The sequence below is a fragment of the Theobroma umbraticum genome, unplaced genomic scaffold, assembly GCF_002168275.2.
Source record: "Theobroma umbraticum cultivar Fairchild unplaced genomic scaffold, ASM216827v3 scaffold_204.0, whole genome shotgun sequence".
NCBI classification, from domain to species: domain Eukaryota; kingdom Viridiplantae; phylum Streptophyta; class Magnoliopsida; order Malvales; family Malvaceae; genus Theobroma; species Theobroma umbraticum.
In genome coordinates this window covers 6398564-6415309 of record NW_018397267.1, presented here as the reverse complement: position 1 = coordinate 6415309, position 16746 = coordinate 6398564, and the positions used below count along the sequence as shown (strand labels likewise).

At 34.8% G+C, this 16746-nt stretch overlaps 1 protein-coding gene across 2 annotated transcripts; it reads left to right on the top strand.

Annotated features, from left to right (window-relative positions):
• Window positions 1-11115: 11115 nt before the first annotated feature.
• Window positions 11116-14564, top strand: LOC110424477 (LRR receptor-like serine/threonine-protein kinase IOS1). Of its 2 annotated transcripts, none has more exons than XM_089784833.1 (12): window positions 11116-11318; window positions 11417-11892; window positions 12001-12139; window positions 12255-12326; window positions 12416-12484; window positions 12569-12646; window positions 12841-13001; window positions 13120-13343; window positions 13416-13542; window positions 13693-13755; window positions 13858-14047; window positions 14150-14564. In XM_089784833.1, the coding sequence occupies exons 1-12, from the start codon at window positions 11131-11133 to the stop codon at window positions 14562-14564; spliced, it is 2202 nt and encodes a 733-aa protein (XP_089640959.1). In that variant the 5' UTR covers window positions 11116-11130. The 2 variants fall into 2 exon arrangements, with proteins under 2 accessions (XP_089640959.1, XP_021294722.2); XM_021439047.2 differs by having other exon boundaries at window positions 12416-12487.
• Window positions 14565-16746: the final 2182 nt, after the last annotated feature.

Genomic DNA, 16746 nt, shown 5'->3' with positions numbered 1-16746 from the left:
TTAATTCATCATGAATTTACAAATGCCAAACTAGTGTGCCAATATTGTGATAGAACAGGGCACAAAGCAAAAACTTACCGCAGCATTAGAGGAATGACCAAAGAACCAGTCGCCAACTTCGCTTCCATCAAACTAGCAATTAATCAAATCTGGATAGTAGACTCAGTAGCCTTTCACCATGTCACCTCCAACTTGCACAACTTGTCTTCATACACTGATTATGTTAGCCTAGATGAACTCATTGTGGTAGATGGCACAGGTTTGTCTATTAAACACAGTGTCTCTACCCTTATTCCATCACACACTAAATCACTTCATCTATCCAATGTCTTACGTGTTCCTCACATGAATAAAAACTTGATGTTAGTATCTAAAGCTTGCAAGACTAATCATTATGTCTTTATTGAATTTTTTCCTTCACACTTTTTATGACTCAAGCACGGAGGCACCTCTAATGAAAAGTCTAATAAAGATAGTATTGACCTTGGGTGCAGGTATTGATACTTATCTTTTTTGGGTAAAGGTATCGATACTTCATGAACAAGTTACTTGTTCATTAGGAAGATTTTGTATGTTTCAAGTATTGATACCTCGTTTACAACACATAATGCTATTTTTAAGTCTGAAATCAAGCCATTTGATTGTTTCTAGGTCTTATCTTTCAAATAGACTTATTTATTTATGAAAACATGCATGTCTAGGCTGTAAATGTTCAGAATTCAAAAGAAAAACATTAAATCGTTAGCTGACCAAGCTAATTAAGTTACATTTCTAACCTTAATTCAAAGTTAGGGTTTCAAATTCTCTCCCCCTCAAGAAAATTCGTCTTCAAATTTAAATCAAATACTAACTAACTTCCAATTTTGGAACGAATGTGGATACTTCGTCTGCATCTCGTCCTCGACTTCCTAAGTCACTTCCTCCATAGAGTGGTTGTGCCATAGAACCTTCACTGAGGCTACATTCTTGGAAAAAAGTCTCTTAACTTGCCTGTCCAAGATCTCCACTAGTAGCTCTTAATACGACAAGTCGTCTCCTAACTAATTCTCCTTATATTGGATCACATGAGATAAGTAGAGATTGTACCTATGAAGAACGAACTCATGAACACTACAAGAATGTTAGAAAGGTCCAGGGGCAGCCAATCTATAAGTTTCTATGCCAACTCTATCTAGAACCTCAAATGGTCCAATATACTTTGGACTTAACTTGCCCTTCTTGCCAAATCTCATAATTGCCTTAGTTAACAACACTTTTGAAAACACATGATCACCCACCTAAAACTCCAAATCTCTATGTCTAAGGTCGAAAAAAGACTTCTATTGACTTTGCGCCATCAACTTCTTCTCTCAAATTATTTGTATCTTGTTGGTGGTCTGTTGAACCAATCTTCGGTCCAAAGAGTTTCTGTTCACCAACCTCAAAGCAACCAATATGTGATTTACACTTTCACCCCTATAAGGCCTCATAGGGCACCATCTCTATACTCACAGATAACTATTATTATAAGCAAATTCCACTAAAGGTAAGTGTCAATCCCATGTAATTTCAAAATCAACAACACAAGCTAGTAACATATCCTCCAAAGTTTGTATGGTTCTCTAAGTCTGTCCATCTGTCTAAGGTGGAAAGTAGTGTTAAAATTCAACTTAGTTCCCAAAGTCTTCTAAAATTTCCCCCAAAATCGACTACTGAATTGAGTTTCCCCTATAAAAGATTATAGTGACTAGGACTCCTTACAATCTCATCAATATACAATCCCATATACTGTGCCACTCCATGTATGGTCTCCATCGATAGAAAATAAGTGGATTTGATCAATATGTCAACTATCACCCAAATGAAATAGCACCCCTTACTTGTTCAAGGTAGTCTTGTCATAAAATCCATCAAGATGTGTTTCCATTTCCACTCGGGTATAGGTAAAGGTTGTAGTAAACTTGGTAGTCTCTAATGTTTTGCCTTAACCTATTGATACACTAGACACTTGACCTTAAACTCTACTATGTCTTTCTTTAGACATTCCAAGCAATATACCTCTCTCAAGTCGTGGTATATCTTGGTGGTTACCGGATGCATTGTACGACATAAGTAGATAAATGTGCCTTTTCTAAAATCTCTCTCCTGAAACCATCTATGTTTGACACATATGCCTTAGCTCTATAGGGGAGTAAACCATCAAAATCTCTAACAAAGTGTTATCCTTTCCTCCCTTGGACATTCTTAATGGCCTTGGTCACCCACTCATCCTTATCTAGGGCTTTTTTGATGCGATCAAGTAGCATTGACCTAACTTGAATATGTGCTATCAAGGTATCAGTTTCTTGGACCCTAAATGTAATCCCATATCTTCAAGATCATGAATACCTTGCACCAAATATCTCCTTTTAACTAATATATGGGCTAAACTCCTTATGGATTTTTGACTCAAAGAATTCACCACGGAGAAATCATAGTCTTTAATTAAGTAACTCTGTCCATCAACGTTGCCTAAGTCTAAAATCACTCTACTGAAAAATATACTTAAGATGCTTATGATCAGTATAGATCTCATAAGTATTGCCATAAAGATAATGCTTCTAAATCTTCAACGCAAACATAATAGCTACCATCTCCAATTGTGAATGGGATAATTCTGCTCATGCCTCTTCAACTATCTCGAGGCATAAGCTATCACTTTGTCATGGTGCACCAACTCGAATCTTAATCCAACTCTCGAGGCATCACAATACAATAAATCGTATACCCACCCACATCCAGCGTTAAGCTAAGTATTGAAGCTGAAGTAAGACAAGTCTTAAGCTTTCCAAAGCTTTCCTCGCATGCTTCGAACCATAGAAACTTCACATTTTTCTAAGGCAGTCTAGTCATGAGCGCTACAAGTTTAGAAAAGTTCTTTACAAACCATCAATAATATCCAATTAATCTTAAAAAGCTATGAATTTCTATCACAAACATATGCTTTGGTCATTTCTCCATCGCCTCAATCATTTTTCAGGTCAACCTTAACACCATCATTAGAAACCACGTGACCCAAAAAGCTCATATTATTGAGCCAAAACTCACACTTGAAAAATTAGACGTACAACTGATACTCTCTCAACACTTGGAGTACAAGCCTTAGATGTTGCTTGTGTTCTTCCTTACTCCTCAACTACACCAAACTATCATCAATGAACACCATTACAAATCTATCCAAGTATGGTTTGAACACCTAATTCATTATATCCATAAAAGTTGTCGGGGCATTTGTAAGACCATAAGACATAACAAAAAATTCACAGTGACCATATTTAGTTCGAAATGTAGTCTTCAGCGCATCCTCTTACCTAATCCTAAACTAGTGGTAGCTTAAGCAAAGATTAATCTTGGATAAACATTTAGTTCCTTATAACTATTCAAATAAATCATCAATTTATGAAAAAGGATATTTGTTCTTTATCGTTACCTTATTCAACTATCAATAATAAATACACAATCTACGTATCCGTCATTCTTCTTCATGAATAATACTGCTACACTCCATGTTGGCACACTATATCATATATAACCCATATACAACAAATCTTTCAATTGATGATTGAGCTCTATTAATGTCATATGATATGACCATATAGATATCGAACTAGTATCTTATACGAAATTAATACAAAACTCAATCTCCCTCTTTAGAGGTACTAGTAACTCCTCCAAAAACATATCAAAAAACTCTAATTATAGGCATACCTACCTCATTACCAACCTCAGTTGAGTGTTTCTAATCACGGCCAAGTATCCTTGGCAATCATGTCTCAACAACCTCCTCACTGTCATGGCAGACACTATGTTAGTTAAGGCAATGTTATGATCACCTTGGATATTGAAAAATGGCTCTCTTGGGAAATGGAATCTCACTAACTTGTGGTGATAGTCCACATTAGCCTAATTTGGAGATAACCAATCCATGCCTAAAATTATATCCAAAGGTAGCATATTTAGTAATACAAAGGTGTCTTAATATCTTTATCCTTGCTTTGAACCACATAAGACTTATACTTATGCGTTGAATATGAATACCTTATTTCTGCTCATTAACTTTTCAACTCTCTCCAACTTCTTTCTGCTTTGTGTTACAATAATATATCATGTCTTTAATATGGTATCAGAGCAATTTCTGACTCCTATAAGACCTTAGATAATCTTTTTTTAGTTCTCTTTAGTTCTTAGTGGTCTTCTATTAACTCTTGTCTCTTAGGCTAATCCACTGTCACAATGACAACACCCAATATAACCCAACAACCTCCACCAATCTTCGATGGCTCAAGTTATAGTGTATGGGCTGTGAGAATGAAAACATATTTGAGCAAAGAATGAAGCTACATTGTACACTCTCAAATTTGGTAATAAATTGCTATTGATAGTGTCATTATATGTGGATGACTTACTAGTTACAGGGAGTTGTGAAATGCCTTGTAAAAATTTAAACCACAAATGCAAGCAGATTTTGAAATGAAAAACTTGGGACTTATGAAATATTTCCTTAGACTCGAAATTCATCATTTAAGTACTAGTGTTTGCTATCTCAGAAAAGCTACATCTCAAAGGTTCTCAAGAGGTTTCAGATAACAAATTGCAAAACTGTTACAACTCCATTTGTTGGAAACAGTAAACTTAGTGAAAATACTGGTAATGAGCTTAAAGATCTCTCTATTTATAGGAAGTTAATTGGATGCCTACTCTATGTTTTTGCCTTTAGACTTGATATTCAATTCTCAGTGGCATTTCTTTCTCGATTCATGCAAACTCCAACTGATCAGCATATAGTGCCTACCAAAAGAATTTTAGGATACTGAAGGAGACAGAATCTGATGGGATTCATTTCACCAAGTCAACTAGAGTTGCACTTTCATGTTATACTAATTTTAATTTTGCAGGAAGTGTTAAAGATGCAAAAAGCACATCTGGTTACTTATTTGCTCTTGGTAATGGCCATTTCTCTTGGAATTCACATAAACAATCTGTAGTTGCTCAATCATCAGTTGAATCTGAATATATTGCTGCAGTAAAGACTTCAAATCAACCTATCTGGCTGAAGAAGTTACTTTTTGACATTCAGCTTGAGCAATGTACTCCTACAGATTTGTTTGTTGATAATAAGTCTGCCATTGCTATTGTTAAAAATCCTGTTTAGCATGGCAAGACTAAGCATATGAATGTGAAATATCATGACATTAGAGATACAACGCAAAGAGGTGAGCTCAATGTTCAATATTGTCCTTCAGAGTTACAGCTAGCAAATATCTTGACTAAGCCTTTTCAGAAATCAAGATTTGAAGCTTTCAGAACTCAACTAAATCTTTCCATTTCAAGTGTTAAGGTGGAATGTTAGAGAATAACACTTGCATGGACATGTGCAAGTATTTTGCCAATATGCTTAGTGCTTAGTAAGGGTACTAGTTGATTAAGACTTCTTATATTAAGACAGCAATTACTATATATGTGTTGTCTTTACCTTTCTTGTACACATGTTAAGCTATTGTTACAGGTGCTATAATCTCAATTATCTTGTAATATATATGTTCACTATGTGATCATCATGCACTGAATATGAATACCGTGTTTCTGCTCATTAGCTTTCCAACTCTCTGCAACTTCTCTTTATTTTGTGTTATAGTAATATATCATGTCTTTGCTTTGTGTTATAGTTATATATCATGTCTTTAACAAAGATTACTTGTGGGAGGGTCTTAATCACAGTTATAATGGTTATGATCCTCCTACAATCATATCTTTGTAAGTCTCTGCCTTCACCTTCACAAACCGGAGCTGATTTCCATTAAATCCATATCTTTGTTAATGAAACTGCTGACAACAAAATCAGGGACTTATCATCCAGTTGGTTGACTAGAGAGATACCTTCTGTTATAGAAAGTCTCACCCAATTAGAATATCTGTAAGTATATTTTCAAGATCAATATCACTAACAGTTTGTGTATCTATTAGGGGTGGAAATAACCATACCTATTTGTGCCAAATGATAATTTGACAGGATCAGTGATTTGGAAGGTAACATGCTTAATGGTACAGTTCCATCTCAACTATTTGAAAGTTGGTTTAACACTTAGGTATGCATTTTGAGCAATATCAATTTCCTTCTTTGCCCTTCTAGAAAACAACAAATTAAATAAAATCACAAGAGAGTACTTAAGTTATTTGGATGAACAGCAATTTCAAACAGCGACACAATCGTTAGCGCTTGCTTATTGTTCCATATCTAACTCTTTATTGTTTTAGCTGAATGGAATGAAGTGTCAAAGGAAATCCAAATCTTTGTACATCACCCTCTTGCAAGAAAAAGAAGAAAAAGGTGGTTGTTCCAATAGTAACAACAGTTGCTTCATTTTCTGTCCTCATAATTGCATAGGCTACCTTATGGTGGTTCAAAAGGAGGAAACCTCTAGGTATGATCACCAATATTATAACTCGTGGACTCATAGGATATTAAACTTTTTTAAAAAATATTGAAATATTTTCTAAATATACATGGTTATTGAACCCATTATGACTTTTTCTGATGGAGAGATGGATGCTAAATCTGAAAGAACATCGCAGTCTCTAGAGACAAAGAAGAGGCTGTTCACATATGCTGATGTCCAACGGATGACAAACAACTTCCAGAGAATTCTAGGCAAAGGAGGATTTGGAACAGTTTTCCATGGCCACTCGGAGGACACCCAAGTAGCAGTGAAGATGCTCTCTCCATCATCAGTTCAAGGCCATAAGCAATTCCAAGCAGAGGTATAACAACCTCACTTGTGAAAAAGTCTTACATAATTACATGTATATCAAACTAATTAATGATATGGGCTTTTTTAATATAGGTGAAACTTCTACTGAGTGTTCATCATAGAAATTTGACAACCCTTATTGGATATTGTAATGAAGGCACCAATCTGGGGCTATTCTATGAGTACATGGCGAAAGGAAACTTAGCAGAGCATCTATCAGGTTTAGAATGCAAAGTGCATCACATATTCACACATATATATAATTTTGATTTAGAGAGAACATACTACTATCATCTTTTACAATAGATAAAAATTTTTAACCCACTTTTTATGAATATTACAAGAAGCATCAATATTTTTATTTGGGGAGGAAGATGTCGAATAGCACTTGAGGCAGCACTAAGTTTTTCTTTCCTTACCGGCTCTCGAACCTTGCTCGAGAATATTAAATGTCAAGCACCTAACCTTCAAGGACAAGGGGAGAGCCTTGAGGCATCACTAGGTTGGCACGCATTTGTTTAACATTTTGTACTCCATTTTATGACCCTTTCGTTTGAAACGGAGAGTGAACTAACACAAGAAATTGAAAACGTAGGATTGGAGTATCTGCATAATGGTTGCAAGCCGCCAATCATCCTTAGAGATGTGAAATCTACCAACATCTTATTAAATGAAGATTTCTAGGCCAAACTAGCTGATTTTGGGCTGTCAAAAACTTTTCCAATTGAAGGTGGCACTCATGTATCAGCATCTATTGCTGGCACCCCTAGCACTAGGTTTGATTTTTATTATTTTTTATTTTTTCAATTTACTTAATAGTTTATTTTAAAATAATATTGACATTACATCTTTTTATGATTAAAATAAATTTATTTTGAGAAAAATTTAAAAATTTGCTTTGATATTAAAATAAAATGAATTATTGACATTAGTTTTTTACATAGTAAAATAAAATTTATTCCACTACCAAATTCAAGAACTATTGTTTTTACATGTCAATAAGATTAAAATGACAATGGCTGACATTTTTGTAATGGCCTCACATATAAAAGGAAAAAGAAGAATAAATGAAATAAGATTTTCTCAAAAAGAAATTACTATAGATGCTATTAAATTATTTAATTATAATTTTTATTTATTGTGTTTATTTAAAATCTTAATCCTTAACATAAAATTGAAATTATCTAGACTGTGGTGAACTTAATTTGAAAGATTGAGGGATGGTAGGAATTGAATACATAGTTCTTAAGCAGTTAATTACTTTTTTGTGTAAGTATTTCATAATTTTGTTTTTTTTTTTTTTTGATTTGGAGAAAGGAGACTTAAACGCTACTTTTTAAGTAGAAAAATCATGTACCGATTAATGAGTCAAATATTCAAACGTAAATATTTCGTAATTTTGCAAGTGATTTGTTTAAATAAAACAAATTGACTAATAAAAATATTCTTTCATATTTTTAAATAAATAAGTGATATGATGGTCACATATCTTGTAAATAAATAAACTTTGATACAAAAACTGATGTAAATAATTTTATAAATATTACTTTTGCATTATGTTTAATTTTTTATAGTTGATGATTATATCAATGATATTAATGTTTAAATAATTTATAAAAATATAAATTGATTTTTTGGGTTGCATTAGGAAATTGAATATGTATTACGAATTTATATATATAAAAATAAATAAACAAAATTTGAAATCAACAAAAAAGAAAATAATAATGAGATTACATGTTATTTGTCATTTGTTTGATGCATTTTGATCTCTAAATTTATATGTGAATATGAAGAAACTGTGTGAGTAAAGATGCATGCAAAACTTAGAATTAAAAGATAATAAATATAAAATCAGTTCTAGCAATTATCAAGCACTACTTTTAAAAAAAAAAAAAAACCTGTTTTGGGAAATTGTAAAAATTTCGCAGAACCAAAACCTATCATGGATGATCTCAAGGAAAAAGGTCTCGAAGGCATCATAGTAAGAAGGATTGTTGGAAGAAAATTTCTTGCTTCTTTTCCAAGCCATGAACTTAAAAAGGCATATAAAGAAGGAAATTGGAAGAACTTATCTCAAGGGTTTACTGCCTTTGAAGATTGGTTGAAGATTGGTCACCCGATTTGGATTTTGACCAAAGAAGATGTTGGCTTGGGGTTCCAATTCATGCATGGAACCCACAACTTTTCAAAATATTGCTACATTATTTGGTGATTGGGTTTAAATGGGAGAGGAATCCCTAAAGTTCTATTTCACTTGGGAGGGCATCAATGTTGGTGTATACACAGATTAAGAGATGAGGAGAGGTCAGGTCTCATTCAGGTAATGACATGAAAAGAAGCTTTGGGCCCAAGGGATGTTGTTGAACATGATGGCATTGAGGAAGATAAATGGGCCGAAACAAAGCCTATAACTCCATGCCCAAACCCAAATCTGTTTTTAGGCCTAGAACGGTAAAAGGAGACGGGCCTACGGCGGATGAGAGGCTACTATTTTAATTTGTTTTCTTGTTTTCTCTCTCCAATCAGATGTCTTCATTAACTAACTATTATTTATTATCAGTTAAGTACAATCTTCAAGATTGGCATCAAAGTCCACCGAAGATAATATATCTAGACACCCAGCTAAGCAGGATTAAGCAATTCTATTTAAAATGTCATGGTATGAAGTATTCTTCTAACTAGAATATGGTCAACTAGCTCCGAACCTGCCTATTGTATTTAAATATCTTTCTTTGATCATATATACAGGATCTCCTTTTGTAGGATATAAGTCAATTATTTATCTATATATATAGATAAATAATTTACTTATATTTTACAACAGGAGATCCCAACTTTCCATCGAAGCAATTAAAAATAAGTATAATTTAAAAACAAAAATGAAAAAGATGGTTGTCCTTCATAGTTCATCTCATCAAGGCAACTCTAGTGATGAAGAATGGGTCTAATTAAATCTCTACATTAATTAATTTTTTATGAGAATAAGTAGTGCAGTCATTGTAAATAATTAATTATAGCTACCAAATTAATTTATGAACTATGAAGCTTAAATAATCCAAATTAATACGAATAGAGCGGTATCCAATGTTAATTTTCCCCCTTCACAGTCAAAAAAACTATTCTCTTTTATCTTTCGGTAAAATAAGTTGACTTGGTTTGCAAGTCCAATAGGCAATATGTACTCCAAAGAAATTAAACAGGAAATAAATAAAACAAAATTATAAAAAGGAAAAAAGCATATTATTTAATATAAAATTGAAATATGTTTGTTGTTGTTTAAATTTAATTTGAATATCTTGTCATATGTACATATAATAATATTTCAACTGCTAATAATATTTTAGCAAATTCCTCGTCATTTAAACATATTGATGAAGTTAAAATATAAATTAAACAAAGTCTTCCCTGAAGTCCACCCCATATAACAAGTAAGCTGAGAACGTAAGGTGTGAAAGGCCATGTCCATGGTTAATGTTGTCACGTTTTGTTCACCAATTTCACGTCATTGACCTGCAACAACCAATGAAAGAAGATAGTACTTTTTTAATTTTTGCAGCAAACACATATATAGCAGAAAGAATTTACGCACTAAGCTTAAACTTGATGGTCGTAGTGGAATGATAGAGAATTTTGGTAGAGATGGTCAAGAGTCTAAATAAAAATCGTAATGCTTAAATTGCTCCTGGAAGAATAATTGGCCAACTTTCTTTAATGTTTTTTTTTTTTTTATTTCAGCGGACAGTATATACTTTTGCCAGTATATATTAATTATAAGTTATAAGATTTCAATTGCTTCATTGTCCTCTCACAGCTGTGAGGGTTTAAAAATTGTAATGGAGATGCTAAACCATGTCCTCCTTGCATTCATCATTAGCAGCATTGCTTTTGCTATTTTGGTTCCTGCCCAGCTTGATCAATCAGGTTCAGTTAACTAATCTTTCAATGAGGATCTCAATACTCTTATCACTAACCAGGGAAGGACTAAGGCCTCTGTTTGTTGCTCTCTCAGGTTTCGTTAGCTTGGATTGTGGGCTTCCGGAAGATTCGAACTATACTGAAGCCACAACAGGCATCGATTACGTTTCAGATGCAGCTTACGTGGAAACTGGCGTAGCTAAGAGTGTCTTACCAGAATTCCAAACAGGAATGCAGCGGCAAATGTGGCATGTTAGAAGCTTTCCTGAAGGGGACCGAAATTGCTACAACCTTACCCTCACAAAGGGAGATCAATATTTAATTGTGAGCGAGTTTCATGTATGGAAACTACGACGGATTAAATGAAGTGCCACAATGTGATCTGCATTTGGGACCCAATTTGTGGGGTACTGTCACATTACAAAATGCTTCCACCGCAATAACCATGGATATCATTCATGTCCTCCAAGCAAATCATTTGCATGTTTGTCTGGTGAACACGGGAAATGGGATACCTTTCATATCAGCATTAGAGTTTAGGCTTTTGAAAAATACAACCTACAGAACTCAAACTGGATCCCTGGAGCTCTTCACAAGGTATGATGTTGGCTCAACAACGGGATCAACATTCAGGTAAGTTACTCTCACTTTTCAATTTATTGAATTGTTTCATAGTAGAGAACTATAACTACTAGATACCTTTGCTTAGTTAATGACCAATGCAATAACAGGTTTGAAGAAGATGCTTATGATCGCATTTGGTGGCCTTATGAAAGAAATGATTGGACACAAATAAGTACATCTTCCACAGTTGGTTCTGAAGACGATAAATACCAACCACCATCACTTGCCATGAGGACTGCAGGCACACCAGTGAACGTTAGCCACTCCTTGGATTTCTTCATTGACTCCAGTTCTGTTCCCAACGCTCAGTTTTACCTTTTCATGCACTTTGCTGAAGTTGAGAAGCTCCTGGCTAATGAGTCTAGAGCATTCAACATCTCTTATAATGGCAAGCATTGGTATGGACCTCTCAGTCCTGCTTACTTGTCCTCAACCACTCTGTATACTCAATCAGCCTTGACTGGTGGACAGTACCAATTTTCTATCTACAAAACTGCTGATTCAACCCATCCACCAATCCTTAACGCAATTGAGATTTATATGGTAAAAGAATTCTTACAATCTGAGACAATCCAAAAAGAAGGTATTCTCCTCAGAACTGAGTTTATGGTTTTCACTAGCTAGCTACCTGTCTAGACAATCAATACACAGGCTTGTAACTCCAATTCTCATATATTTGTGAACACAATAGTTGAAGCAATCTCAAACATAAAATCAATTTATGGATTGAAAAGAAACTGGCAAGGAGATCCATGTGCTCCTCAAGCATACTCTTGGGAGGGACTTAATTGCAGCTATGACGGTTACAATTCACCTACAATCATATCCTTGTAAGTTTGTAAACCACCACCACCCCCCCTTCCCCCTCCCCCTCCCTCTACCAGCTATCAATATCTTCATTCAATTCAATATCTTTGTCAATGACTCTATTTAACATTAAATCAGAAACTTATCCTCGAGCGGATTGACAGGAGAGATACCTCCTTACATAGCCAATCTCACTCAGTTACAACATTTGTAAGTATATCAAGATCTCAATAACTAAAGTCCTGAATCTATATATGGAAGAAACATCAAAATCTTAACTATTTCTTTGAAAATATCAGGGACTTATCAAATAATAGTTTGACTGGAGCAGTGCCTGAGTTTCTATCTCACTTGCAATCCTTGACACTGCTGTAAGTAACTTAGGATATAGACTCAATGAAAATTTCTTTATAAGATAAGTAGTCAAGGATCACAACTGCTTTACTTTGCAGAAACCTTAAAGATAACAAGCTTAATGGTACAGTTCCAGCTGGACTTATTGAAAGGTCAAAGAATGGCTTACTGTTAAGGTATGCTCTCTGTTCAGAAACTTGACCTATTCTTCCCGTGATTTTCCACTATGGTTCTCTAAACCATTGATCACATGTTTTTAGTAAACAATAAAGCCAAATGACATGGAGGCTAAATAAACTTCATATCACATGGCAATCCTTACTGTTTGTGAGTTCCCAGTTTTAACCTTCCTGTTGTTAACTGACTGTAGTGTTGAAGGAAATTCAAACCTTTGTGCATCACTTTCATGTAAGAAGAAGAAGAAGAAGAAAACGGTTGTTGTTCCAATTGCAGCATCAGTTGCTTCATTTGCTGTCCTCGTAATTGCATTTGCTACCTTATGGAGGCTTAAAAGGAGAAAACCACCACTAGGTATGATCAACATTACAAATATCAGTAGATTTAGAACACTAAATGGAGCCTAATTCATGCTCTTTCTTGAAATATTCTCATAAAGTTTATGCTCATAATCGTATACTGATTTTATCAGGTCCAAATATGGATGATGAATACCAAAACTCAGCCCCGTCACCAGAGCCAAAGAATAGGCAGTTCACGTTTTCTGAGGTGCAGAGAATGACAAACAACTTTGAAAGAATTCTTGGGAAAGGAGGATTTGGAACAGTTTTCCATGGCTACTTGGATGACACTCAAGTAGCAGTAAAGATGCTATCTCATTCATCTGTTCAAGGCAATAGGCAGTTTCAAGCTGAGGTATGAGAGCCTAACATGTATGAAAGCTTTCTCACTTATGATATCAATAAAGATTCGATTTCTTTCATATAGGTCGAACTTCTTCTTAGAGTTCATCATAGAAACTTGACAAGCCTTATCGGGTATTGCAAAGAAGGCACCAACATGGGCCTAATATATGAGTACATGGCCAAAGGAAACTTAGCAGAGCATCTGTCAGGTTTGGATACACTGTGCTCCACATTCTGATTCAATAAATTTTGCTTCAAGCAAGGAAAAAACACTTTCTGCTATGTTTATTTTGGGGAACTCTCTCATATCAATACATACATGGTTGGAGAAGTTAACATATCTTCTGGAGTGGATGCAGATAGAAGTAATAGTATCCTGAGTTGGGAAGGAAGACTCCAAACGGTACTGGAAGCAGCACAAGGTTAGCATGCATTAGCTTAATTTATTTTCCCTTTTTAGCGAGCTTTTATCAGTTTTATTTGCAATAGCAAGTGAACCAAATACAAGAAATTGAAAAATGCAGGATTGGAGTATTTGCACAATGGTTGCCAACCATCAATAATCCACAGAGATATGAAATGCACAAACATATTATTAAATGAGAACTTACAAGCCAAATTAGCTGATTTTGGTCTATCCAAGACTTTCCCAGTTGAAGGTGGCACTCATGTATCGGCATCCATTGCTGGTACCCCTGGCTACCTGGACCCCGAGTAAGTGCATTGCTATCAGCAAAACTATTGCTTTTAGAATTCAGCATTATGTAGTTGCAATGATATTTGGATTCAAACCAAGTTACATGTTTGAATATTCAGGTATTACACATCAAACAGGTTAACCAAAAAAAGTGATGTTTACAGCTTTGGGATTGTTGTTTTGGAGATCATAACAGGTCGACCTGTGATTTCAGAAATCAATAATGAAAGGACTCACATAAGTCACTGGGTTAGTTCCATGCTGTCCAGAGGTGATATCAAAAATATTGTTGATCCGAGATTACAAGGAGATTTTGATGTTAATTCTGTATGGAAAGCTGTAGAAGTAGCAATGACTTGTGTGTCTCCAAGTTCCACAAGAAGGCCAACCATGACTCAGGTAGTGGTGGACTTAAACCAATGTTTGTCAACCAAGAGAGCCAGGACAATGAGGGGACATGAAAATGAATCACAAGACTCAATTGGAATGATGACCAAGAATTTTGGAACCAAACTTAGTCCCTTACCAAGGTGATTCTACAAATCCATTGGAATAGACATGGTCGTGTATCTAGATACTGAATTAAGATCAATTCCTTGTCGTTTTGATTCTTTCTAGCTTATGTTGATTTAGTACTGTTGTTGTAACAACCCACTGTAAGGCCATTACTAGCGCACGAGTCATGTAGGCAAGCCCACACAACTTGGAAGCCTTCCAAGAATATTTTATGTTACTTTGATCTATATCACTTAGCTTTAATTTCTGTTACTGTGAAGCTTCCTTTACCTTCATAACTCTTGATCTCGCATAACGATTTAAATGATATCAAACTTAAAGGCATCAGTACAATACTTCTAAACATCAAAACTTTTGACACATTACACCATTTCAATTTAATCAACAGTAGACAACTTGACATCTAGACAGCGGAGTGACACAAGGGAAGTGCTATGAGATGCCAATTACCTATGCAGCAAGCTGATGTCCCCTCACCACAACTGCTCCCAATTAATTCACTTATCTACCATTGTCAACTAGTTGGGGTGAGCCTTTTATACTCAGTGAGTGGACAGGAAGGGAAACAAGCATTAAGGTAGAGTTTTTGATAAAAACCTAATGATAATATATATGTATGATGATATAGACGATGCATAGAGTTAATAAATCATGTGCATCAATATAATACACTTAAGTTTAAATCTCAAAATTTTTAATAACTTTTGCAGCATAAAAATCTCATGCTCGATAAAATCAATTAACCATGGCAACTATAAACAATGTAATTCCCCGAATGTCATGCAAATTGATAAACGAAAACCATGGTTTTCTCAAAAAAATATAATAGAAATGCCACGCTCAATTAATAAAAACGTATCGAATAGAGTATCATCGGGTAGGTCTAATATAGCCCGTAGGCTCTCTCTCCAATATCAATAACATCAACACCTACACGTGGGAACTCCCCACGCCACCAAATATGAGTCGGGGCTTCAGGTCCCCCATTGTTATCAATTATCAATAATCAGTAATCACTACTTTGTGCACAAAGATCACACAAATCTAGTATGGTAAGAGGACCTATTCCCGTAAGGTTTACCCAAGAAAATAAACCAATGGAAATTCAATTGCATATAATCAATTCCATCATTAGCTCAAAAGGCGTGTATGCATGTTTAAATCAAAAATGCCGTGAGCAATATATAACAAGTTCATCATAAAATTAGTAAACATTAAAATAGCAAGTTCGCTTATGAAATTCAATGAGTATGGCATAGTTAAAATATTTCACTTAAGCATCGTGAAAATTGCCACCAAGACAGATTAGAAAACTCATTAACGACCACTCTATGGCCTTTATACAGGAGTGTAATACATACAACTTTGAATGCTTCAAAATAGAGTATAAAATCTCATCATGTTTCAAAGGCTTGTTTCCCATTTTGTAAACAGCTTAATGGTTTTGATATACCCATAAAAACAACACATATAAAACGAGCTTAATAATCATTCCTAATCGCTAACAGCTCATGCAACCCAATTGCAATCCAAATATAAACATCGGAACTCAATGTAATTGAATAATATATAAGCAGTGGGCATATCTAGCATATTTAATATATAATATTCACCATTCAATAAATACTTTAAAAAGGAATTGCCCACTCACCTCCGTTGGTGGGAATTCTCACCAATTACTAATCCACCTCCTTAACTTGAGCTTGATTTGACTAAGGACTTAGCAAGCCCAAATTATCAGCACCACCCGAGCCTTTGAAGGCTCTATGCTCCGACCAAAGTGCCAATCTCCCATGCCTTCACCAAGTATTGTTTAGCAACCAAGCCACTAATTTAAACAATCTCCTAGTCATTAAGAATTCGCATTTACTTGGTATATTTTCCAAGACTATCTACTTGTACATGTGACCAGTAGTTAAATGGCAATCTAATTTCAAATTCCAATCTATTTCCTTACCTTCCAACTTCACCAATCAGCCTTTGGAACTAAGCCATGGTTTGGTAACATTTTCGGCAACTTCTTTCTTTCTCTTATAATCCCTTACAACAAGGCACATTTAATTAATTGAACAAGCTCATTTTCATTTTTTTTTAATAAACCGTAGCTAATTTGGGTGAGCAATTATTAGTTTCTAGCACCTTGCCTCATTGACAGCTTAACTCATCCAAATTCTTGATTTTCAACACTACTTCACCCACA